This window comes from Euleptes europaea, chromosome 2, assembly GCF_029931775.1.
Source record: "Euleptes europaea isolate rEulEur1 chromosome 2, rEulEur1.hap1, whole genome shotgun sequence".
Taxonomy (NCBI): domain Eukaryota; kingdom Metazoa; phylum Chordata; class Lepidosauria; order Squamata; family Sphaerodactylidae; genus Euleptes; species Euleptes europaea.
The window spans coordinates 83,097,139-83,121,826 of NC_079313.1; the positions used below are offsets into that span (position 1 = coordinate 83,097,139).

A 24,688-nucleotide genomic window follows, 5' to 3' on the forward strand; every position below is an offset into this window, starting at 1 on the left:
GGTTTAAGGACTCTCCCACTTGTTCCTTTAGATGTTATAAGGAAGATAGCTATTAGAAGCAGGAAAGCCAAACACTGCGGCAGAAGGCCAGGAGTCTACTCTCCCTACATAGGTACGTTCTCACAGTTTCCCCAGTATAATGACGATGGCAGAAGAACAGAACATACAAACCCCATATATAGAAGTAGCTTAAGATAAGTCAATGAATATTCCAGGAAAGATCCATATTCCAGCAATAATAAAGCTATCAATGATTTAGCGATCAGAAACCCGGATGGGAGACCACTGGAAGCCCCGTAGAAAACACAGTATGTAAGTAATAAGTAAATATTCAGGCACACTGTGATGCGGTGGCTGGAGTGCCAGACTAGAACTGTTCAAATCCCCACTCTGTGAAGAAGCTCCCTGAATGGCCTTGTGTCAGTCACACTCTTAGCCTAACCTACCTCACAGGATAGTTGTCAACATAAAATTGGGTGAGGGAGAAAAATACACACTACCCTGGACTCCTTGGGAAAAGGATGGGATAAAAATCGAATTAGTGGCATTAATGCTTAATGTAAGCCCTTGGCCCGAGGAATCCCCAAAAGCAACAACCCAGACAGGTAGTCCTAAGGCAAGTTGACTTTATTGGAAAAATCAAACGGGTTAACAGTGCTTGCAAACTAACTAAGCCAAGAATGGCTGGCTGGCGCAAATCAGTAATATATAATAGCATAGCTGATATGGCAGGTTGGCATAGTAACTCAGTTTCCCACGGGAGAGGAATGCACGAGATAAAGTGTTTGTTAGAACAACAAAGCAAGGCAGCTGCGAGAAGCCGCGAGAAAGTCATAACACCTCTGTGGAGCCGAGGAGCCGAACAGGCCCGCTCCTGACAGCATGGTCAGTCCTTGAACCTGCCACAAAACTGCTGTATGGTACAGGAAAACGAATCAGGAATATCAGGAATAAATGTTCACAGACTTTTTATATATAGGTTTTCACTTTCTTCCTTATGGACAAAGAGAGTAAGTTGAGTGAAAGAACACAGAAATAATATGTTTCATAGGGCAGCCACGTTGGGCTGCAGTAGAACAGTTAGATTTGAGTCCTGTAGCACCCTAGAGATCAACAAGAGTTTCACAATAAATGAAACATCTTAACAGTCTCTAAGGTGCTACTGGATTCAAATCTAACATAAATAATATGATTTTCCTATTATTCTTCAAAGGTCATAGATGGCCACATTCTTCCGATATCCTAGAAACAACTTCCATAGAGAATAGCTTCACAAAGACACAAATGCAAGGAAAATGGGGGGGAATAGCAATCCAGAGCAATAGATCTCAACCCACCCTCCTCTATCTATACCTCATCGCCCATCCTAGTCACAGTTCTTCAAAGCCTTCCTCCAAACCCACTCCACTGCCTGCCTAGGAAGGGCAATAACCTGGCTTTTTGACGGCTTCCTGTGACAGATAAGAACCACCCTGACCCAGACCGGCCCAATCCACTTAAATACTATTTGTGGCAACCACCTTATATATGACCCTTTTCCTCCTAAGTCAAGGGACTCTAAGAAAACTGAACTGCTCTGGAGGAAGAAATGCATACATCCCAAATCCATGGTGGATAAGGCTTTTTTTTTTTTTTGGTAAAGATTTTATGGATAAGGCTTTCTTTATGCTCTTGCTAAGACCAAATACTCTGGTCTTGCAGCAAGACTCATGGGGAGGTTTTTCTGAGTTACAAGTTCACCAGTGTGATTCAGACTAACTGAACAGTTTATGGAAGAAGAAAGAAGGATTCAAAAGAAAATACGGTAATCAGAATGTCCAGGCACCTTGCCTACTACACACTTGAAACAGCCTACACCCTCACATCACATGAGGGACAGCCTCGTAGGGTCCAAAGGCACTGAGATTTTCCCTCATCCACCATGAAGCACATTTTCTGTGAATTATGGACCACATCCAATTCACAGGCCCCAACTTCCTGCTGGATAATACCAGGCCAACACATATAACAGTTCTGTGAGATCCAAACAAAAGGAGAAGATGCCAATCCCGTTATCTGTTGGGAGGAAATTTTATCTCACTAGCTGACAACACCATTTTATGTCAGATTCAGGTTATGTATACAGCCAATAAAGCTAATAGAATGAATACAAATAGGTTACATATGATAAATTAACAAAACTTTAATACATTACAGTTTAAACATCATTAATGAGAACAACTCTTGATTAGATTTGATGCTGCAGTTAACTTAACTCTTGAGTTATTACACCAGGGCACCCAGAGCCATTTTGCAAATTAAAGAGCTCTAAACCCAAGTTTGTCAACAAGCCAGGCCAATCCAAGCATATCCATAGGATATACGTATTTTCAAACAGCTACCATTTTATATTATTAGGTATACATCTTGAAACATGTGTATGATGAGATTCTCTGAGCATGCACACTGCAAAATGCCACCTGTGTATAAACATGTGTGTGCTCTGGTTGCGCATTCTGGCTGCAGTCCCATAAATTTAAATAGACACATACATTTGCATTGATCACTTGTTCTTTGCTTTCGTGCTCATTCCCCTCCTCTTTCTTTTGGAGTACAAGCTTTTGGCTGAGATTTGATATTTGCTGTTTTCAGATACTACACACATTATTGCAGTTTATCAATAACCATTTGCTTTATAATCTGCAATAAGAATTGCCTCCAGGCAGGAAGCTTTATGAAAGCAGATTCTTTTTTGTTTTACAGGACAGATGATTAATACAGGAACATGTGGGAAGGCGGGTTAGTAAAATCTTCTGTAAGCTTTTGCACACTTATATACAAGTAAGCATTATTTAAATATTGTTATCCTACATCATCAGTCCCCTTGAAACATCTTATAACAAATTACAGATAATTCTGAATACACACTAATGCAGCTATCTCATTTCATAAAAGGAGATGCCATTTGAAGCCAATTACACTAGGGTTAAATGACGCAAGCACACTTCTTGATCAAAACCATAGCCATTACTCTTCCTTGCGGAAACAGCCTGCACATGGAAGCATTTCCTTATTTCTGCTCTCCCCTTCAGTGAGAATGCAGATGGAGACATAGGTGCAGAACAGGGGCTCTACTGGGATTCAAGAGGCACACACAGATCTCCTGCTCCCCATAATTAACCATTTATTACACTTTTATCCTATCCTTCCCCCAAAGAACCACAGCCATGTACATGATTTCACACACACTTTACACTGACAACAGCCCTATGCAATAGATTAGAGTGAGTGACCAGCCCAAGGTCAGCGAGGAAACTGCATGCTCAAGCGGCAGTTTGAATGTGCATCTCGCAAGGCCTAATTTGACATACTAACCACTAGACTACCTTGCTGTGCTTCTTTTGAGTATGACAAATGTGTGGGGGAACTGGAAAAAAAACTGATATTTACTGAGTCCTATGAGAATTCTTCTTCCAAGGAAAGCTTATGCTCTGTGATGTCTGCTTTTGTCTGATAAATCTGGATGATATAGTAAGTTTAACTGTAACTTCTGTACTGCATCTCTCCCCACAGTTGCTTTATCTTAAGAAATACCCCTGGCTTTTTTTAAGGTTCTTCAAACTTTTAAAACATTAAACAGATATGAAAATGGACCATGTATGACTATATCTACTGTCTAAACAGAAGTAAACTAGCTCCTGACTTTCTCTTAAGAACATGTTTGGCTGTTCTTCTGTTCCATGTATCTGTCAAACAGGAAATTTCCTAGTAACTTATCAGTAAACAAAAAGATACCTTGTTTAGATTAACATGCTGTAAAAGCCATTGCACTCAAGACACTAAATTTATTAACAATGCTGTTAAGGCTAGAGTTGATTAATATTTTTGGCTTGCCCTGACACAGCAGTAAATCTTTGAATCGACAGTGATAATCCACCACAGAAACCTTAAAAAGTCAGATCAAGGCAGAATCAAATATTGAACAGTCACAAAGCTGAGATGTGAGATAAGGCCATGTTGAAAACAATTCTATGGCTAATTGTTAATGCCATAATAATATTCCTTCCAACTCAAATTTGCTATGAAACTGCTCAAAAGAGAGAGATGTCACATGCTCATGAAAGAGAAGACAGCCAGCATGGTGTAGTGGTTAAGAGCAGCAGACTCCAATTTGGAGAACCGGGCTTGATTCCCCACTTCTTCACATGAATCCTGCTGGGTGACCTTGGGCCAGTCAGTTTTCTGAGAACTGTCTCAGCCCACGTGGAGGCAGGCAATGGCAAACCACCTCCGAATGTCTCTTGCCTTGAAAACCTTACAGGGTTGCCATAAATCAGCTGTGACTTGACTGCACTTTCCACCATCAATGAAATAGTAAATTGAATGAGAAATGAGCAAAAGAGGGAATAAGCAAAAAATATTGGCATTTGTATTGGTAGTGGTCCTCCACAGTCTAAGGACAAAGATATTTCCCAGCACTGCTACCTAGGATCCTTTAAGAGCAGATTCCATAAACTGAACCTGCTGCTGTGAAGGACTTTGCCACAGAGCTAAGTCTCCTCTTCAATTGGTGTCAGGCCCGTGTCTCCATCTTGGCCTGCCTTTGCTCCAGGCCTGTCTGACAAGGCCCCAGTCACGTGCCTTTTGGTTCTCATGCTTTGTACAGTATATCTCTCTGCCTACTGGAGTGGTATGTGCGCCCATCCTGTTTATCACAGTTGCGCTCTTGTTATGCCTTGTTATGACTTTCTAACCTGAGAACGCTTATCATAGATTCTACTGGCCTGCCTGACACTATGCAATGAATTTTAACCCTGTATTCTAACCATATTCTCCATTAGTCGCCTTCCTCTGCTGGAGTGGCAGCCAACTTCTGATTTTGTCCAATCTTGATCCCAAATAAAGCCTAACATGTTTTAGAGTCTTGCCTGAGCGAGTTTTGCTTGAAGGGACACTGAGGACAAAACCCTTAGTCTGACAATTGGTATCCCAGAGACTGAACATGAAGTCTTTATTTACACAAGCATGAGCTCTGCCGCTTCCTTCACTATCAGAAACAAAGAAACTGGGTGGGGGAAAAAGAACAAACAAGCAGGAAAGGGCAGAACAGGATTAAGATGTAGATGAACAAGTTAGCTCTGCGCCTGCCCATTATGTCAACTGCAAGTAGGAAATAGATAAATGTATTGGAATATCTGCAGACATAGGTTCTAGAAGCCTTTGAAAAGTTCCCAGAAATATCACTGAAGAGAGTAAGTTATACAATTAAGCATCCAAAATCAGCATGAATTAACGTGAAAGTTACGAGTACTGTATAGTCAAAACCATTGAAAAAAAGCAAGCCCATAGTAACAGTGTGGATATGGAAAAACATCTCTTCTCTAGCTGGTCAACAAACTGTTTAAAGTAATTTCTGCTCTTTAGTTTACTTGCAAATTAAGATTTTTGTTCTACCATTTGAAACTTTCTGAAGTATTTTTTTTCAAGCTCTTTGGTTTCAAGATGCATAAATGACTTGCTGAACAACAATCCCAAGCAAATATTGCATGAAATCTAAGGCTGGCCAAAAGAACCCACTATAACAGCCAAATCTAAGCCTCAAAATTTTTAGCATGTTGTATCCCATCATTCATGACTACACTGAGTTAAACTATGCATGTGCAATGTTTATTATTCACATCAAAGACATTAAGTGAATGTATAAACAAAATCATGGTCCACTCAATCTATAAACCTGCGTACTGTTTTAAATCAACACATTTGCCTTGAAAAGGATAATAGTTGAGATGAAGTCTGCCAACACCACCAGCAAATTTTCTAAGGTGCAAACATCACTCTCAGAGAAGTCACAGTATATATGAAGCTGTCTTCAGGAACGACTAAGTAGTAAGGAGCCAAGTAAAGGTGGAAGGTGTGAGAGAGTTTCTACCTTGTTCAACACAAAGCCCACCAGACTGGCTTCCACACATGAGCTCAGGCTGTGATCACTGCCTGTAACACCACCTCATCCTGATTTGAAATGCCAGTAGGACCACACTTACTTCCTCTGGGCTTTTTCCTTCTTAGCTTTGGTCCGCTTCTTCCGAGCTTGCAACGCTAGAACTGGGGTATAATGGGCAACAGAAGAAAGAGAAGCATTAGGAAGTTCAGATATGGAAAGAGAAAGGTACACAGCATCAAACCTATCAGGTTTTATAACAATCATCTTCCCCTACTTGTTATATATATGTTAGATTTAATTGAGAATTAGATAAGGTTGAAAGGCAATGTTAATTGATTGTATGGAATGTATGAAAAAACAATAAAAATTTTTAAAAAAAACCTATCAGGTTTTCCTGGCTTTAAAGGATTCGTTCTCAGGCAACGCTGATTAAACTCATATGCTTATCCTAGAATATTTTACCCGCATTTTTAAAGCCAATTAAGGCAGTCTACGGCGTCACCCTTCTTTTTAACTCTTCTTCATCTCCTACTTACGGCGGGGGCGGGTTTTGTCAGGACACCTAAAGAACAGTTATTCTCAATAGGAAGTCTAGGAGTAACAAACAAGATTCAACATGAGAGAAAAGTCTGTTCGTGTGAACTGGGAAAAGGCTGGGGCCATGGGGGTCACGAACCCCGAAAGCGCGGAAACAGAAGGAGGTGAAGCCTGGCGGTGGGGGGGGGGGGGGAGGGGAGATCTCGAAAGACCAAGCGCGCTCACCTTTCCTCTCCATGGCGGCCAGAGACGGCAGCCGCTCGCGCGTGCGCTCTAAGGAAGTCCCCCGCGCCTGCGCCGGGCGCGGGCGAGCCGGTCGGCGCGTGCGCACGACGGGTATCTTCACGCGCCGCTGCGCGCGCCACCAAATGTCCTCGACGCTGCCGGTGTCACTTCCGTCCGAACTGGGGCTGGTCTGGAAGGCCGCTCCTCCCCGTGGCTCTTCTACCCGCGAGGGGCACCGCCCTCGGCTCTGCGTTTGCGGCTGGGGCGGGAGGCGCGCATCGGGCGCCTCTCCGGATTCACCCTGGCCCATGTGCACAGCGCACGCGCCGCCTCCTGCCGACGGGTTGGTCCCGCTTGCTCCCGAGGTTTAGCCGGGCTTGCTGCGACGAGGCGAGGGGGGCGGCGAAAACCCCGCGCAAAGCAATGGCGCGCGGCCTCTGGAGAAGCGATTGTGATGTCGGTGTCGTGTCGGCCTTTATGACTCTGGGCGAGCTTTGAACTCACAAAAGCGGACTTGGGGGGTCAGCGGGCAACAGGCCCTGTAGACGTTTCCTTACAAAACGAAGCAGCGCGTCTGGGTGGATTGGGTTTTGTTACGCGTGTGTGTTAAGTGCCGTCAAGTCGCTTCCGACTCATGGCGACCCTATGAATCAGTGTCCTCCAAAATGTCCCGCCTTTGACAGCCTTGCTCAGATCTTGCAAACGGAGGGCTGTGGCTTCCTTTATTGAGTCCATCCATCTCTTGTTGGGTCTTCCTCTTTTCCTAGCATGACTGTGTTTTCTAGTGACTCTTGTCTTCTCATAATGTGACCAAAATACAATAGTCTCAGTTTAGTCATTTTAGCTTCTGGGGTCAATTCAGGCTTGCTTGGATTTAGAACCCACTGATTTGTTTTTTTGGCAGTCCACAGTAGCCATAACGCTCTTCTCCAACACCACATTTCAAAGGAATCTACTTTCTTCCTATCAGCTTTCTTTAATTTCCAGCTTTCATACCCATACATAGTAATAGGGAATATGATGGTTTTGTTATGGGGGTGTACTAAAACAAATGAGGGGCTGCTCTGGAAGCAATGGGAGAGGCTGGACAGCCCATTGGAGATAAAGGGAGCCAGGATTGCCAATTGATTTGCATGGGCTCCATTGAAATACATTAAAGGACAAAACGAGTTGCAAAGAAAATGTGGAATGGATTTTCCGTTGAGGTCTCAGCCCTGATACACTACTCTGGGACTGGAATAATAGCCCCCAGAGTGGAATGACAGCCCCAGGACAAGTAGAAGTGTTTGGGGACTGGAATGAAAGCCCCCAGGGTGAAATGACGGTCCCTGAAACCCGCAGAAGTATTCTGGGACTGGAATGACAGCCCCTGGGACTAGCAGAAGTGCCATAAGGTGGTTTCATGTGCGCGTGTGCATCTGTGTGCCAGAGAAAGCTGCAGTACTTTCTGTAGTAAGGCTGTTAAAAGTTGTACAGCCTCTAAGAAAGTAAGATTCTCTCTTGTCCTTTCACGTTTCTGACATTCCTATAAAGTCAACAGGACTATGTTATGATGTTCAAGGACTATATTTAACAAGGTGATTTTGTAAAGGGAACCAGACTAGGATGCGCTACTGTGTATAGCATATATTTCCTGTTTGCTGTATGATCTTGGTCTCACTACACTTATCTACCAATGTAATTCCACCTTTTGGCACAGTTAACATATCATATGCTGTTCTCAGATATCTGTAGTCTTAGTCTTATTATATTGCTTATCAAATGTCTTATTCTTTTGATGGCACTGACTTACATTGTGTAAGATGGACTATAAATAGCTGAAATAAGTTTTTAAAAGCACATGGTCTAACAAAGTCAGTACTGTCTATTCTGACGGACAATGGTTCTCTGGAGTCTCAGGTCCCTGTGCAATGATGGGATGTGACAGAAATCCTAAAACTTGCTAAGGCTCAAGAGTGCCACCTGCAGTGTGTGAGATCTTGGACCCCTAGAGATTCTATTAGAATGAGCTATTCACTTCCATTCCACAGTGGACTATCTTGGCAGACTTAATCCCTTTTGGACAAAGGACAGTCCAGTTTGGACCAGACCATGTGTTTGTCATGGAGGTTCAGAGCCATTACCAGGTGCTTGACAGAGGTGGGACTGCATTGTATATGCCTCTGATTTGTAAAAGTAGCCTCTGACATCAGATTTGCATGGGATTGGAGAAATCCACTTGTAATTCTTACAAAGGAGGCTGACTTAGTTCAACTCCATTTAGTATAAATATCTGGACATTTGGGGTTTTCCCTTGGGTCCACAGGAAGTTGGGTAGGGTTTAAAAACTCCTTCAACTTCATGTTACGACAAGCAACTCTGCACATGCTCTGAGGAACCTGTTACAGCATAAGTAACGTGCATTTGGCTTAGTTACTTCAACTATATTGCTTTTTATTTACATAACTCTGTGCTGGTGTTGCTGTGTGCTTTCCCCTGTATTTTGTTTTGCCTTTTCCACCTTTTTTTGAATCCAGCCACCCTTTTTCTTTTTTTCTTTTACAATAAACCTTTTTACAATTAACCTTTTACAGTAAACAGTTAAAGGGAGACAAGATAGAGGTCTGTAAATTATGCATGGTATGGAGGGAGTAGACAGGGAGAAGCTTTTCTCCCTCTCATAATACTAGAACGCTGGGTCATCTGCTGAAGCTGGAGGATGAGAGATTGAAAATAGATAAAAGGAAGTATTTCTTCACACAACACATAGTTAACTTGTGGAACTCCCTGCCAAAGGATGTGATGAGGTTGGCCAACTTCGAAGGCTTTACGAGGGGAGTGGACATGTTCATGGAGGATAGGGCTATCCATTGCTACTAGTCAAAATGGATGCTAGTCATGATGCATACCTATTATCTCCAGAATCAGAGGAGCATGCCTGTTATAGGTGCTGTGGAACACATGCAGGATAACTGCTGAAGTTGTCTTGTTTGTGGGCTTCCTAGAGGTACCTGGGTTTGGCACTGTGTGAACAGACTGCTGGACTTGATTGACCTAGGTCTAATTCAGCATGGTTTTTATGTTCTTATAAGGACATTTTTTGGCTTCACTTGGTACAATCTATTCTCTGTGGTATTTCTCTTAATCTCTTCATGTGCTAGTCTGCACGGATGCTACTAAATTGGTTATAAGTTATTTTGTTATTACTCCAGTAGCGCCCTGGAGGACTATCTTCTCAGCAGGGCAGGGTAGAGGTTCTCAAAAGGTCCTGAGCAGTGGCAGCTGGTTATCAGGTCTATAAAATTATGCATGGTATGGAGAGTGGACAAGGAGCAGCTTTTCTCTGGATTCCAGAAACCCCTTGATCTAAGGGAATTTCCCAGCAAGGAAAGGCACCATTTCCCCCTTCTTCCTGTAACAGGATAATAGCAAATCAGATTTAATGCAAAGAGGGATCACTGCAAGGTGTTAGCTATCCCCTTACAAAGGCCTTAAAGGCACCAGGCCCACATACCTGCAGGATCACCTTTTCTACTGTTCTGTTAGGGCAGCTCCACTCATCTGAGCAAAGCCTTCTGAAAGAGCCACCCTGCAAATGTGTAAAATCAGCAACTGCCTGTTCACATGCATTCTGTGGTGGCTTCTACATTGTGGAGTAATCTGACTGAGGCTATTAAGAAGTCCCCGCCCCTTCTTTTTGTAAAATGTGCAAAACAGTTATTCAAGAGGGCTTTTTGTAGAAGGACAAAGCTGAAGTGAAGCTCAGGAGGTTGCCTTCAACAGGTATTTTTGCATTCATTGTTTGAGTTTCCCCTCTGTTCTACAATCCCAGATCAACTACAATTTTTGTCTTTATAGGAATCTTTGCTGTTAAGATTCAAATGTTACCATATCTTGTAATCTACCTACTGGTTAACTGAAATTTTTTGTCATGCTTGTAATCTTCTTTGTGTTCTAATGAGAAAGGCAGACTATAAATGAAAATAATAAATAAATATGTACAAAAAACTAGTATGTGTGTGTCAGTTACCAGAATTTATGGAACCTAGGAATATAATTTAGCTTAGTTTTTGATTAAATGGACTGTCGTAAAACTATCACAATGAATATGGGATTCTTATTGTAAACAATTCACAGTGGGTAGCCGTGTTAGTCTGTCTGCAGTAGTAGAAAAGGGCAAGAGTCCAGTAGCACCTTTTAATATTTTTGTTAGTCTTTAAGGTGCTACTGGACTCTTGCCCTTTTCTATTATTGTAAACAGCAATTGTAAAAACAAACCAGTTTACATTTTGGGGAAAAGCATGTTAGCCTGTGACAGCAAAACAAAATCTCTTGTAGAACCATAAAAATAGCTTTACTGTAGCATAAGCTTTCATGAGCTACAGGCTTCTTTCATACACGTAGAGTGCCCTGAGTTGGGGGATATATACTTTAAAGTGAAGATAAATGTAAACCGTAAATTCAAGGCAATGAAATAGGTATATACTCTTGACATTGCTATGCTATGCTCAGCTGTATACAATGTAGTAGTCAAAAAGGGCAAGAGTCTTGAAGAAGTGAGCTGTGGCTCACGAAAGCTCATACCCTACCAGAAAATATTTTTGTTAGTCTTTAAGGTGCTACTGGACTCTTGCCCTTTTTGACTACTGCAAACAGACTAACATGGCGACCCACTGTGAATTGTATACAATGTAGACAGTGTGACCATCCATCCACGATTGCAATAAGACGACTCTACAATCTTCCTAGTTTAGCTAAGCCCCTGCAGCACACGTGGCGTGAACGAAATACTTCTGCACGTTGAAACGACAATTGTGGGTCCCCGCCTCCCGTACGGAACGTGGTAGTGCGGATTCACGAAGATTTAGAAGTTGGCACTCCTTTGCGCCATTGCAGAGAAATGCGCTTCAACGGGCTTTTACAGGCCTACGCTTCAATCCTACGCCGAGCGATTCCATTCATTGCATCGGTTTCAGACGGGGGCCAACCTGCACAACCCAGCACCGTCCGTCCCTCGCGCCACTGAAGCAACCCTGCCGTACGCGGAACTCCGCCTCCTCTTCTTGCCCCCTCTCCAATTCTCGCGAGATAATCCTCTCGCGGGCCGAGTTCTAGAGCCAGGTTCCATATTGGGGCATCGCCTCGGGCTTTTCCGCGTCTCGCGAGACCTGAGCGATCGATTGGTCGGGGATCTAGGAAGAGGTCGGGAGAAGTCAGACAGTGGCGAGTCGTCGTCATTGCTTGCCTGCTCGTCTCTCTCTCTCCCCCCCCCCACCTTCCCAGTATAAGCTGTGCCTCCTCAAAGACCCCGCGTCGCACCTGTTGACCCGTCCCTTAGGCGACAACGCGGGTGACTGAGGGGGCGACCCCTCCAGGAAACCAGAAGCCGCGGCCCCTTCCATCCCCTCCTTGACGGGAGCCGGGGCTTGAGGCGCTCCGGCCAGCCTGCCGTCCCCGTCTGCGGCGGCCCCGGGGCTCGAGAGAATCCCGCCCGGCCCTCCGCCCTCCAGGCAAGAAGCCCCCTTTCTCCGAAGGGGGAGGAGCCATCGGTCCCCTGCCTCAGTCTCCCCCTCCCGGCCGCGCTGGGTGGGGCGGGCTCGGGCTCGAGATGACCCAGGAGCGGCCCAAGTTCTACCGGCAGGAGCTGAACAAGACCATCTGGGAGGTGCCCGAGCGGTACCAGAACCTCTCGCCTGTGGGCTCGGGGGCTTATGGCTCCGTCTGGTGAGTCGCTAGGGACATTTGGCTCATGGGCAGTCTTGGCTGATGGCCACATGTGCATGCATCGTCCTGACCTCTCCCCCCCCCCCATCCCATCCCATCCCATCCTGATTCCTATCCCTGCCACTGTTCGGAGTCGAGGAGTAGCTCCACGATCCTGTTCCCAGAGCCTCTCACAGTGAAAGGGCGGGCAGTGGTTGTGCTTCATTCGCTGTGGTTGGAGGTACTCTCACCGACTTCAGAAGGCGGAAGCTTTCCTCCTTTGGGAAGCTTGTTAGGTGTGGGGTTTTTTTTTTAAGGGGGGGGGCTTTTAAGGACTCCGACTTTGACGGCAGGTGGAGCCCCGTAGGTTGGTACTGGCCTCGTAAATGACACGCGTTTTATACACAGTCGCTTTGCTTGCCGCAGTATTCTGCATCTTCATTCCTGCCTGCAGTTGTTTTTTTTCTTCTTAAAATTCACTTTCCTTCTATCTCGACAATTCACAGTGGGTCGCCGTGTTAGTCTGTTTGCAGTAGTCAAAAAGGGCAAGAGTCCAGTAGCACCTTAAAGACTAACAAAAATATTTTCTGGTAGGGTAGGAGCTTTCTGAAGAAGTGAGCTGTGGCTCACGAAAGCTCCTACCCTACCAGAAAATATTTTTGTTAGTCTTTAAGGTGCTACTGGACTCTGGCCCTTTTTTCCTTCTATCTGAACATGCGTAACGCTGTGGTCTTGCCTTTTCAGTGCCTAGATAACACATGTTGAAAGAAAGGGGTGCTTGATGGTTCTTATTCAGTTTCGCTTGGCCGTTTTAAGGAGGTTTGGCCCTTTTGTTTTAAGGAAGAGCTTGAGTGGGTGGCTTGGTAACGTTTCCAGTAAGGGGTTGTTTGCTTTTGTGGTATTCTTTTATTCATATCATGTGTGGTATCTGCATAAAAGAAGGGATTGGGGTCATTATTATTATATATTGCGCTTATACTCTTCCCTTCCTCCAAGGAGCTCAAAGCAATGTATGTGGTACTACCCCTTAGTTTTATTCTCACAGCAGGCTGGAATAAAAATGTGGCTGACCCATGGTCACCCAGTGAGCCTCATGGTTTCCTAGGGCTTTAAAAGTTGGTCTCCCTGAGGAGCTTTTCAGTTTTCCCAATGGAAAAATTAGTCAGTTCGCGGTAGCACTGAAGAAAATCTCCTGGGAAATATTTTCTTTTTTTCCAGTGAGAAAAACCTCATCTTGCAAAGCATTTCACTCATTCTAAATGTACAGCTTGAAAAATTCTGATGACTTTCTGATTTTCTCCAATTGGGAAATTTGGGGGAACACTGAAAAAACCTTCTACACTGTGTGCGTGTTCTAAGTGCTGCCAAGTTGCTTCCAAACTATATAGGGGGTTACCGCATTATGTATTCCCAGCGATGTATTAAGAGTTAGAAAATGTTATAAGAAACATCGCTTTAAAAGGGTTTTTGGATACCACGGCTAAAAAATGGTTGGAAAACGTCTTCACAGCTAAAGGGGCCAAACAAAGTGCGAACAGTATTTTTTATAACATTTTCAAACTCTTAATACATCGATGGGAATACATAGAAAGTGCGAACAGTATTTTTTATAATGTTTTCAAACTCTTAATACATCCCTGGGAATACATAATGCGGTAATGCCATGGCTTCTTTTATAGAGTTAATCCAGCTCATGTTGGGTCTTCCTCTTTTCCTGCTGCCTTCAACTTTTCCTAGCATTGTTGCCTTTTACACTGTAGACATATACAATATATGTTTAAAATAAGTACCCAGCTTGCTGGGAGTAAAGTGTAGATGACTGGGGAAAGCAATGGCAAACCACCCCGTAGACAGAGTTTGCCTAGTGAACGTTGTGATGTGAGGTCACCCCATGGGTCAGTGATGACCCAGTGCTTGCACAGGGGACTACCTTGACCTTTAAAATTTAGCTTACTGTCCAAATGTGCTGGCAGTCCTACCAATAGTGACTCCTTGAGAAGGTTTCTTTCTAAATGATATATTTCCTTTCATTTGCTACAAAATTTTTCCACCTTCAGCATTTATTTTTTCCTACCTCTCAGATGGCAAAAATTAAAGGTAGATGTGCTATGGTAACACATTCAGTTGTTTATAATCATTTCTCAAGAATTGGCTATTAGTTGTAGTTTTTCTTATAGAAAATGAAGATATTTAAATATGCTAAATTGTTTAATTTTTATGCTGACTGAGTTATAAATAATGCATTTCATGTTGTTAAATCAGTAAAAGAAGTTTTGGTTTGATAGGCAATTAAATATTGCATATATTTTAAAATGTCCTTGTCTGGAAAAAAATTTAATTTTCCATGGCTTCAAAATTTCAAGAAATCTTACTTTTCTAGTGTGTGTGTGTATGGGGGGGGGAGGCTTAAAATTAGCAGGATATTCAGAGTGGCATTGGTAAACATGAAAGGGATTTGTGCTGTGCCTCCTAGAAATATTACAAGCACCATGTAATAAGTGTTTGTGCCATTAGTACAACCTTCTTACACACAGCAAAAATAGAAGCCTTAAGAACCCTGAATTTTATTTATGTTACCATGGCTACAGATGACTCTGCAAGAGGAAATCCAGAGGTGTGTATGATGCTACATAGATATAAAGAAAATAAAGCAAGTCTTTATTTTAGATAATGAAGTATGATATGCCTGATTACTCTTCAGCCTGAAGAACCCACTAGTACCAATCAGCAGGCAAGATGTGTCTGCATATTAATGCACTTCTATCACACTGGGTGGAGGCAGAAGATATTCTCCTGCTGTTTCTTGGTAATCTCTGGGCCTTTCCAGAAGCTGCAGTTTACCTGTTAAAACTGCACAGCCATTGCTGAGTCACCTAGATGACACTGCCTCAGCAAGTGCATACATTGTGGGGAGGGGGGATTCTGTTTCCCAGCATTCAGTCAGTATCCTAGCTTCCTGATACGCTGTTATTCCAGAGTATGCTGCACATTGATTATCGCAAAGCTTGATATTCATATATGTTTTAAATAGGATTTGGGTCAGATGCCTAAACTGGATTAAATTAGGCTGAACTCAAGCTAACATATTGTACTGGGTGTTTCTGGTACAAGTAATTCTAAAAGATACCAAATTCTGTGTACAGTTATACACCATCCTGAGGATAGATGCAGCGGCTTTGGGTAGTACTGGTGTAGGTTATGCTGTATTGTATTTTCTACCATGCTAGTACTATGCTTCAACAAAGTGTGTACATACTGTTATGTACAAGAGCTAACAGGTGTCTAGTACTCATCCCTGAGGCGAATATAAAGTACTAGCAGCCTTGCATATAATTAACCAGCATCAATTTTAAGCCTTTCCCAACTTTATCCTCTGTATTACATCCTATGTATAGGAGCTGGTTAGTTAAGAATAATTGGAATTCTGTGTAAACAAAGTGATCTATGTTACTGTGCACTTGGTTAAGATGATGCAGAGATTTGAAGTGGTTTGTACTGCTTAACTGAAGACGGAAGAAGAGTATAAGAAGTAGTTTGTGCAGTTTGTAATGGACCATTTTATATGGCGTGCTGTGGTATTGTTCAGATTAATTAAAAAAGGCATCAGTGGAAGTTTTAAAGCTCAGAGAAACATTGGGAGAATTTTAATTGGTATGTTTTCTGCATTCTCTTCTAGAGTGAAAGGAATATTGAAATGTCATTTGAAGAGGTGGGGGCCCTCTGGAGTAAATGCAGTAAATATATTTGCATCTTTCAGAAAACGTGTACTGGAAAAATGAGCAGTACAATGAGCAGTTCATATTCTGTAACTTGTGGAAAGATCAATTTACAAGCATAGATAAGGAAGAGTAGTGTAATGTTTAGTCCTGACATTGTGGAATTGGGAAAAAGATGACCTCAGAGTTGTGTTAAAGTAATATGGCTGAATTTAAAGTTCATTTTCTGCCAGCAGGTTATTGTTAACAAGGGGGAGTGGGAGTTTTTGCTGATTTCCACCCTGCCACTGAAGACCTCTATATCACATTTCCACAGCTGCCTGAGGGGTTCCTTTAATCCCTGGGGTTGGTATTTTGAGGTTGGGTGAAGTGGGCTGCAGCCAGAGGGGAGGAGATGGGCAAGTTCCATTTTTGAGTTGAGCTATGCTCACTGTACTCTAGATCCAATTCTATATGGCTGGTAATCCTTGTTAGGCAAAACCCTGGTAGATGCTACTCCATGTACATAAACAATTGCAAATAGAACTCATTTTAGTAGTGATTAAAATGATGCCTAGCTTGGTCTATTAAATCTTGAGCATGGATAATATCTTATTACAAATAATTTAGTTTATTCAAATCACAGTTCTGTCAGTTGGCAAACCATGTTGGTTTAAGTGAAACTCAGATTATTTCCAACTGAAGAGTTAACCTTTATCAAATGTATCAGTCCTGCTATCTAGCTCTTTGAGGACTGATACATTGTGCTGTTCATACCTCTTTGTAACTTTGGTGATTATCAAAGACTTAGTCTGGTTGTGTTAAATTGTTTAGTGCTAGTTTGAATATATTAATTGTACTGTTTCTATCATGCCGTCATTATCTTTACAATAATTTTGAATATTGGGTTTCTTTCTGTAATACTTTGTCAGGCAGAACTTGATTTAGATGTGCTGGAGAAACAAGCAGAAGTGGAATAGGGTTGCTTTTAGCTTGAAGTATTTTCTGGTTCTTGCAACACAGAAAGCAATTACAGTGCATTCCTGAGCGGAATGCCTGCGCCGAGCTTAGGAGGCAACGGCCCCGCAAAAATCTTCTCCCGGCGCCAAAAATCCATGCCCGTCAGTGTCCTGGGGCGGCGCTGCTGCGGTAGTGACCAGTGTCCGGGCTTTCCTGCCAGCGCTGGGGCCACTAACGCCGGCGTAAGTTGCCCAGACGCCGGTGCGTCCCCGGCCTCCTAAAGGGCTTTTGTCCTGAACACAGGCGGGCCTCAGGAATGCACTGTTAAAGTATTACAAGGCAGACTGCAGAGTAGGGGTCCATCTGTAGGCTAAAATAAAATACTTTATTTAAATCAATGACTTCAGGAAAATAAAATTTTATAGAAGCAAATACAGATGTCTGATAACTTCCATTTTATATTTTGGGTGCCAGATGTAGTTTTAACTGAAAATAAATCCATAACCTACAGAGTCATTTTTCTATAAACCTGAGTTTTTCTCTTTATACCACTAGCCTTGATCTAGCATGGAAAGCTTGATACAATAATAGAATTAATGGAGGAGCCTCAATGCAGGACAGAAAGCCTGTTTACTCTTTTTTCATGATTTCTTAATTGTAGCTGCCTTGGCGTATTTCCCCAAAAGTCATTGGGGTGGTAAAATTGGCTATACTGAATTACAGGCAACTTCTGGTCTGATTAATCTCACTCTTCTGGGAAGTTTTGCGCTATCCAATCCATTCTTTTACATTCTGAGAAACCAAACGGTTTAAAATTTAAGAACAATCCCCAAACTGGCCTGGGCTATAATGGGTAGTGCTCATTATCAGCACTACTCAACATTGGCAATGACACCAGTATGTACAATTCCAGCCTTATTGGTTGCACTTTGGGAAGAGTGGGTTAGTGCTGGCTTTCCAGCACACAGCTTGAAGTGTAACAAATCTGCAAAGCCAATTGAACTGGAGAGCATGGCAGGCCACAGAAAACGAGCATATGTACTATGGGCAGAGACAGCTCCACTGTTTCTCTTCCAAGTTCTTGAAAAACTATCATGACAAATTGCTGAGTTCTAGAAATGAGGGTGGTATTTGAAGCTGTAATTCCACAAACAACCTGTGTGATGAGATAGGTAACATATTTCTGCAGCTTCCTTACAGTGCAATCCTCAAGAGAATTACTCCCTTCTAAGCCCATTAAAATGAGTGGGCTTAAACTGGAGTGATTCTCTTGAGGATTGCACTGTTAGTGCAGTAAGCACCAGCTTCTGTAATGTCACAAAAGGCACTTTTTGAGGTTGAAGTACTTAAAGCTACAGGAAGTCATTGCTCTATGTCTTCTTCTATCACTGAACGATTGCAAAATTTACCATTCTTCATTCTTCACTACAGTCAACAATAGCCATGCAGATTAGCTTTGGATTTCACACATTAACAGATCACTTCAGGATACAATGGTTCCATATTAACATACCACACCCTCATCAGCACATTATCTTGATACTTACAGGACAATGGTTAGCACATTACCTTTGTTACTCTTTGCAGGACAATGATTCAGCTCAAACCCAACCCCTTTCTGACTATATATTACTCTTCCTACACACTTGACACTGAGAGACACTGTCCTTCAGTGTTACTCCTCTGAAGATGCCTGCCACAGCTGCTGGCGAAACGTCAGGAAAGAAAATACCAAGACCACTGTTACACAACCCGGATAACCTACAAGAACCAATTACCATTCTTCCTTTGTAAATGTAGTCCTAGTTCCCAAATTAGCAGATACATTTTAAAACAGTTCTGATTTTGCATGTATAGTTCTGAACACTGGAGTGAGTGTCTTCATTCTTGTTTCCAAAGTGCTCTGGGACAGATCTTAAGCTTGTTGTCCGTTCCTTCTTAAACACAGATTAGAACCTGTCAATGGGCATGAGGTAACCTGTTAGTCATTTTCACTGAGAACCTAGAAATTGTAGTTCGGTATTTATATGCATTCCTAATACTGATTATGAAACTATTGTTTTGTAGCTCTGCCTTTGACAACAAAACTGCCCAGCGAGTGGCTGTAAAGAAATTGTCCAGACCATTTCAGTCCATCATACATGCCAAAAGGACCTACCGTGAACTGCGTCTGCTTAAACATATGAAACATGAAAATGTAAGTTTGGGGGTGGGAACAGAAGTGTGGGTTTCTGTTCTGAATACTATGTTAGGTGCAAAGCCAGGGTTAATGTCAGGGTAACTTTTGGTAAAGGCAAAACACCACATCTTGGTGAAGAGCAGAAGATATTTTATGCTTGAGAAACGGAGAGTCGGGGAGAGAATACATTCCTAATCTCTTTATTCATCGTTAATAGATGAGGAAAGATTACATCTGCACGAGTCCCAAAAGTAATATTTTGATTATGTCCAGACCAGTTCAGGTTGTCTTTAAAGTGTTTCACAAAGATTTTTGGGGCGGGAGGGTGATTATATTATGTTTATGAATGAGTCCTGTGCAATTCCAATTTTATGGTACACTTTAATGTTAGCTTAATGTTGGATTGTTTCCTCTGAGTGTTTTGTAGCTGTGGGCATTTTGGGGGGAAATGGTGTATACATCTAAGTTTGTTCAAGATTTTCTTATGGGTTGTACTGTACTGATTTAGAGGGCAGACTGCCGGGAAATAATGCCTCAGTGCTCAGCTGTAGGAACTGTTGCAAAAGACCTTATAGTTCCAGGGTGTTTCTGGAGCGGTAAAGATGTTGCAAAAATATTCCTTCCCTCAAAATGGTTACATTCACGGAAGTTTGCAATACTGATGTGTGTGCCTTGACCACAGCACTTGAAATCTATACTATTGGGCCACTCTAACCCCTGCAGATTCTCCAGTTGCTGAATACTTTTATAATGCTTTCTGATAGCACTGTGATGCAATGTGTTTGTCTTTAAATATTCCAGTCATACCAGCAAACATGAGAGGTATAAATAGATCTGATGGATTATTCAAACTGAGGCTGTGTGAAGGAAGCTGTACTCGAACTATCAGCTGTTTGAATCATAATATCTGAAACCTCTATACCAGTGTGTTGCTTCAGGTCTTGTTTCTAAGTGATGCATTCTCTATCAGAGCATTACCAGGCTTCATTAGTTTACAGATGGTCTGACAGTTCCTGAGTGAAGAACAGTCTCTTAAATGGAATGGTTGATTTTAGCAAAATATTTGAATGGCAGAATTACTAAGGTTTCTGGCACAGGTGTCTAGATGTTTTGTATTACCTTTAGGCCTAGCAAAAAGCAACTTTCATTGTGTAAGCCTGTAAGTCACTACCATTCATATGGTAGCATTGTGGTACTTATTGTGGATACATTAAAGAAACAGGGCTGTATTCCACCAACATGCCAAAAAAAAGGAGGAAAAATAGTCCAGGATGGCAGAAAACCAGGATTAAGACTGCAGTCCTAAGAACACTTTCCCAGGAATAAGCCCCATTAACATAAGAACATAAGAAAGGCCCTGCTGGATCAGACCAATGCCCATCAAGTCCAGCTGTCTGTTCACACAGTGGCCAACCAGGTGCCTCCAGGAAGCCACCAACAAGACTACAGCAGCACCATCCTGCCTTTTATTTTCCCATTTTATTTAGCCATTGAATTAAAAGGGATTTATTTCTGAGTAGATTCGTTTAGGGTTGCTCTCTATGGTTCTTTTCTCCTTTAACAAAAATTAATAAACATAGGATTATGCACCCTTTAGTTTTCCCCCCTTTATTTACTTAGTATTATCACTGTCTTCTGTGTGCAGTGAAATGTTCACTCCATCACTATTGATCTTTCTATAAGGATAAAACAAGCTAAGGTTCTTAACTTATAACAAAAACAAATTTTGAAAGAAGTCCATAATATAATTATATCGTCGATCCTGAACGTACTTTCTTAGCAGCCTGACTGTGTTTTTGCTACAAAATTGATTAATTATGTGACCTTTAACCGGGGAGGGTCCTGAATTCAGAATGTCTTGGGTGGGGACAAAAAGAGAGGTGGGAAATAAGAAAGTACTGTGGCAAGTGAGGGACAGCTAGAAATCATGGAGAGGGGCAAAAAACCATATACTGGAAGCCCTTCCTATATCTCTATGTATGTGTGTATAAAGTGCCGTCAAGTCGCAGCCGAATTATGGCGACCCTATAGGGTTTTCAAGGCAAGAGACTTACAGAGGTAGTTTGCCATTGCCTTCCTCTGCATAGTGACCCTAGGATTCCTTGGTGGTCCCCCATCCAATTACTAACCAGGGCTGACCCTTCTGAGATCTGACAAGATCAGGCTGTCTGGGCCATCCAGGTCACTACACAAACAGCCCCTTTAGGGCTTGATTCTTCTGTGGATTTTGCCTGTGTGTTTTAGTGCAATCATGAGGGCATGTGTCTGGATGGGAACCCTCATATTTTTCCAAACTGCATTTTTCTCCTTGCATGGAATTTTTTCTGTATTTAAGGGGAAAGACCATTTTTATCAGTTAAAAAAATAGGCTGGCAAGGTTTTAAACGCATAGCAACATTAGGATTTACTGGATTGAAAAAAATAGATATGCTTGCATCTAACACGTGTTTTCTGCTGATGGAAGAACACATATGCTGTTAGAGCGGGGGAGTTTTGCCAGGTTTTCCTTCCACTGCAGGGCCCTGCTTCATATCCAACAGTGTTCCTGGGGCATCCCCTGAACCTTGGGAGAATATTTCAGGGAGAAAGTAGGCTGCAGCAGGAGCGGTGAGGTCAGAAAGTCCTATCTTACAGCTGGAAGAGTTTTATTATTCTGCAGAGTTTTATTATTATTATTATTTATATGCATGTAATACAGTCCACTTAAAATTCACCAGAACGTACAACTGGAAATGCTAGACAAATACCAAACACAACATCATAGTCACTTTTACTCAGGCCAAACTTGAATTTACTTGTAAACATGTGTAACAGTATCCTGATGACCTCTTTTTTTGTAATAGTAAATAGCTGTTATATAGGAGTAGTTATTGGTCATGTGTACTCACTCAAGGAGGGATTTGCAGCTTTTCTGCTTGCACTGCAGTCCACAATGATCCCAAGCATTCCCATACCCTCAGGAGCTTGCCAGTGACTTAGGGAACTGCAGAAGAGGAAAGAAGAATCAGTTTTTCCAGTGGAGCTCTGATCACAGTTCTTTGTATCCAGCCTAGTTTTGCTTAAATGTTCTGTGCATTAATGGGCACATTCAAAGTGAGGGTATTTCTTGATGTGCCTGGTTTATATGAGAAGTCTACCTTTTGGAGCATAACCAGACTATTATGCACCTACCCACCCTGATCCTACTAACTTGGCTGCATGTGCGTGTGTTGCGTTTATACCTCACAGTGATTCTGCACAGTAGTGGTCGTCTATTTCTGCTGGAGAAAATGCTGTTTCCTATATAGAAGGTCACTTAAAAGGGTGTGATCTCTCTCATTTCTGTAACCAGATTTGAAGTATCTTCCTGTTCTGGGCTATTGTGATAGCCATTGTATTCCCCTGAATACAACATCAGTAGTGGTTTACCTAATGTACATTGTTATAGATAGGTAGACATCCATGAACTTCAGCAATTTTACTAAGAGTAACAGTGGGAAGCCAAGCAAAGAGTCAGTCCTGTATGTAAGCTAGTAAAACTGTTCATAGCAATCAGTAACTACATTATCAGTCACACATTAATTTACCTTTTCCCCTTAGAGTAATGCTTCTTAAATACCAATTAAACTTAAGGTACTTTGTTCAGGAGTAGCCAGTGTGATGGTTTGCTGGCAGGAATTACCAGTTGTCACTGCAGAGCAGTTTAGTGGAAATGGGAAAGCACAACCATTCCAGTAAGTGTTGGAAGTCAACAGTGGGTATAGGGGTGGCTCAGTGCAAGCGTGCCATTATGAATGGGCTAACAACTCCCAGTCAGCACGGTGCAGAGTTGCCAGAAGTTTTGTTGAGATCAGTTGTGCTTAAAAGCATGCAGAAATTTTATCATATGTCATTGTAACATTTATAAAAGGTATTAGCATTGAGTTACTTGATTTGCTAATTCCCCTTTTTAAATTACTTGGTATTTGAAATAAAAATAACAACTCTGTCTTTTAAAGAGATTTCTAGTAAGGAAAGAGTTTACATTGAAAACAATGACTTGATGTTGGAGATGAAGCCTCAGGAGACGGTGCATGCTCTTTGATTTTCCTCCCCTGCAGCTCACCCCTTCCACTTCGGAAATGATCCGATTTGCTGAGTTTGAAGAAGTTGTATTCATCTTCATGTGTGTTGAGAAGTTGTATTCATCTTCATGTGTGTGGAGATCAGAATGAAGCCCTGCTCATGGGAAAATCATTTGTATACCTAATAAATTTGCATGCTTGAATTGAGAGAGCAGGTTAATGAAGTGCGGGGGGGTTTCACACTATTCTTTTGTTTTGTTTTAACAGGTTATTGGACTTCTGGATGTATTTACACCTGCAAAGTCACTAGAGGAATTCAGTGATGTGTAGGTAACACTTAGAAACTTCACCACAAATGGTCTGGCTGCTTTCCAAATTCAAATTTCATTTCTTGGTACAGGAACAAGCTTGCAGGCTCAAGCCTTGTTGATAAGGAGAGTTAATAAGATGGTTATGATAGAACTGAAAACTGCTTTAGAGATGATTTTATGTTGCTATTTGCCAGGGATTATAGACATGGTAGTACAAATAAGTGAAGTCTTACCTCTTATTACACACAGACTCTTCAGTTATAATAATTTTTTGTAACTGTTTTAGTGCCATGAGTGACTTGTGGAGATGTAGGTACCTTTTTAGTTGAAGACGAATATTGTTGCTTTTTAAAAATCTGTAAGTGAGGTTAGCGTCCATAGGAGAAATAATGATCTCTTTAAATGGTCACCAGGAAGGGGGAGTCATGAGATCTAGACTGAAGGAAGTACTTTAGTTGGATGGATTTTGATTTGAACTTGTAGTCACTAGGTTCTTAGAGAGAGCTACTAATGTTAGTAAAGAAACCAGTAATATTTCTGCTCATCATGTGAATTGTTCAGTCAGTTGCAGTCACAGATGTCTGGTTTCATTAACCCTTACTTGTCTCAGAGCTGACTTACAGATACCTGTGGTTATGTTATGAGACTAGTGGATTATCAAATGGCAACTGTCCTAAATAGCTGTGTTGAAAACCTGTTGGGCATGTATGTAATAGCTTCAGAATACATGTTGAGACAGGTTTCTTGTTTTAATAAGACTGTGTAGAAGTATTTCGTTAATAGATACTTAATGGTGCCGTACATTTCATACGCCCTGTACACACCTTCTTCCACTTTCCTACTTCAGTGGGAAGACTGAATCAGTGAAGAGCATTAGTAATTGGGTCTCTGTTGAATGGGAATGTAAATGCAATGAAACTGACTAACTTTTAAAGTCTCATGCTCCAAGAGTGTCCTGTCAGAATATAAATTTAAACAACTTCTGCTTTTTCCTGGGGCTGGTTCATGCATGGCTCTATCCTGTTACTAGGGAGTGCATGCCGATCTCTACGCAAGTAGGCCCTGTTCTTGCAATTCAGCTTGCATGAAAAAGGGTGCAGGGGCTGTGTAAGTGGGGTGCTATCACATAGGTGTTC

The 24,688-nt window shown here is 42.1% G+C and overlaps 2 protein-coding genes across 3 annotated transcripts in view; one reads left to right on the plus strand and one right to left on the minus strand.

Annotated features, from left to right (window-relative positions):
- SRPK1 (SRSF protein kinase 1) overlaps positions 1-7,007 on the minus strand; it is a 47,014-nt gene extending 40,007 nt beyond the window's left edge. The window contains exons 1-2 of the mRNA XM_056867649.1: positions 6,683-7,007; positions 6,021-6,081 (exon numbers count right to left, since the gene is read on the minus strand). Coding sequence (XP_056723627.1) covers positions 6,021-6,081; positions 6,683-6,992 — 371 coding nt within the window. The 5' untranslated portion in view covers positions 6,993-7,007. The remainder of the gene's footprint in view (positions 1-6,020; positions 6,082-6,682) is intronic.
- A 5,183-nt stretch (positions 7,008-12,190) lies between these two features.
- Positions 12,191-24,688, plus strand: part of MAPK14 (mitogen-activated protein kinase 14) — a 33,324-nt gene continuing 20,826 nt past the window's right edge. Inside the window, exons 1-3 of one of the 2 annotated variants that reach the window (XM_056844301.1) lie at positions 12,191-12,385; positions 19,087-19,216; positions 23,509-23,567. In XM_056844301.1, coding sequence (XP_056700279.1) covers positions 12,270-12,385; positions 19,087-19,216; positions 23,509-23,567 — 305 coding nt within the window. In that variant the 5' untranslated portion in view covers positions 12,191-12,269. The remainder of the gene's footprint in view (positions 12,386-19,086; positions 19,217-23,508; positions 23,568-24,688) is intronic. The other variant, XM_056844300.1, reaches the window with a different exon arrangement.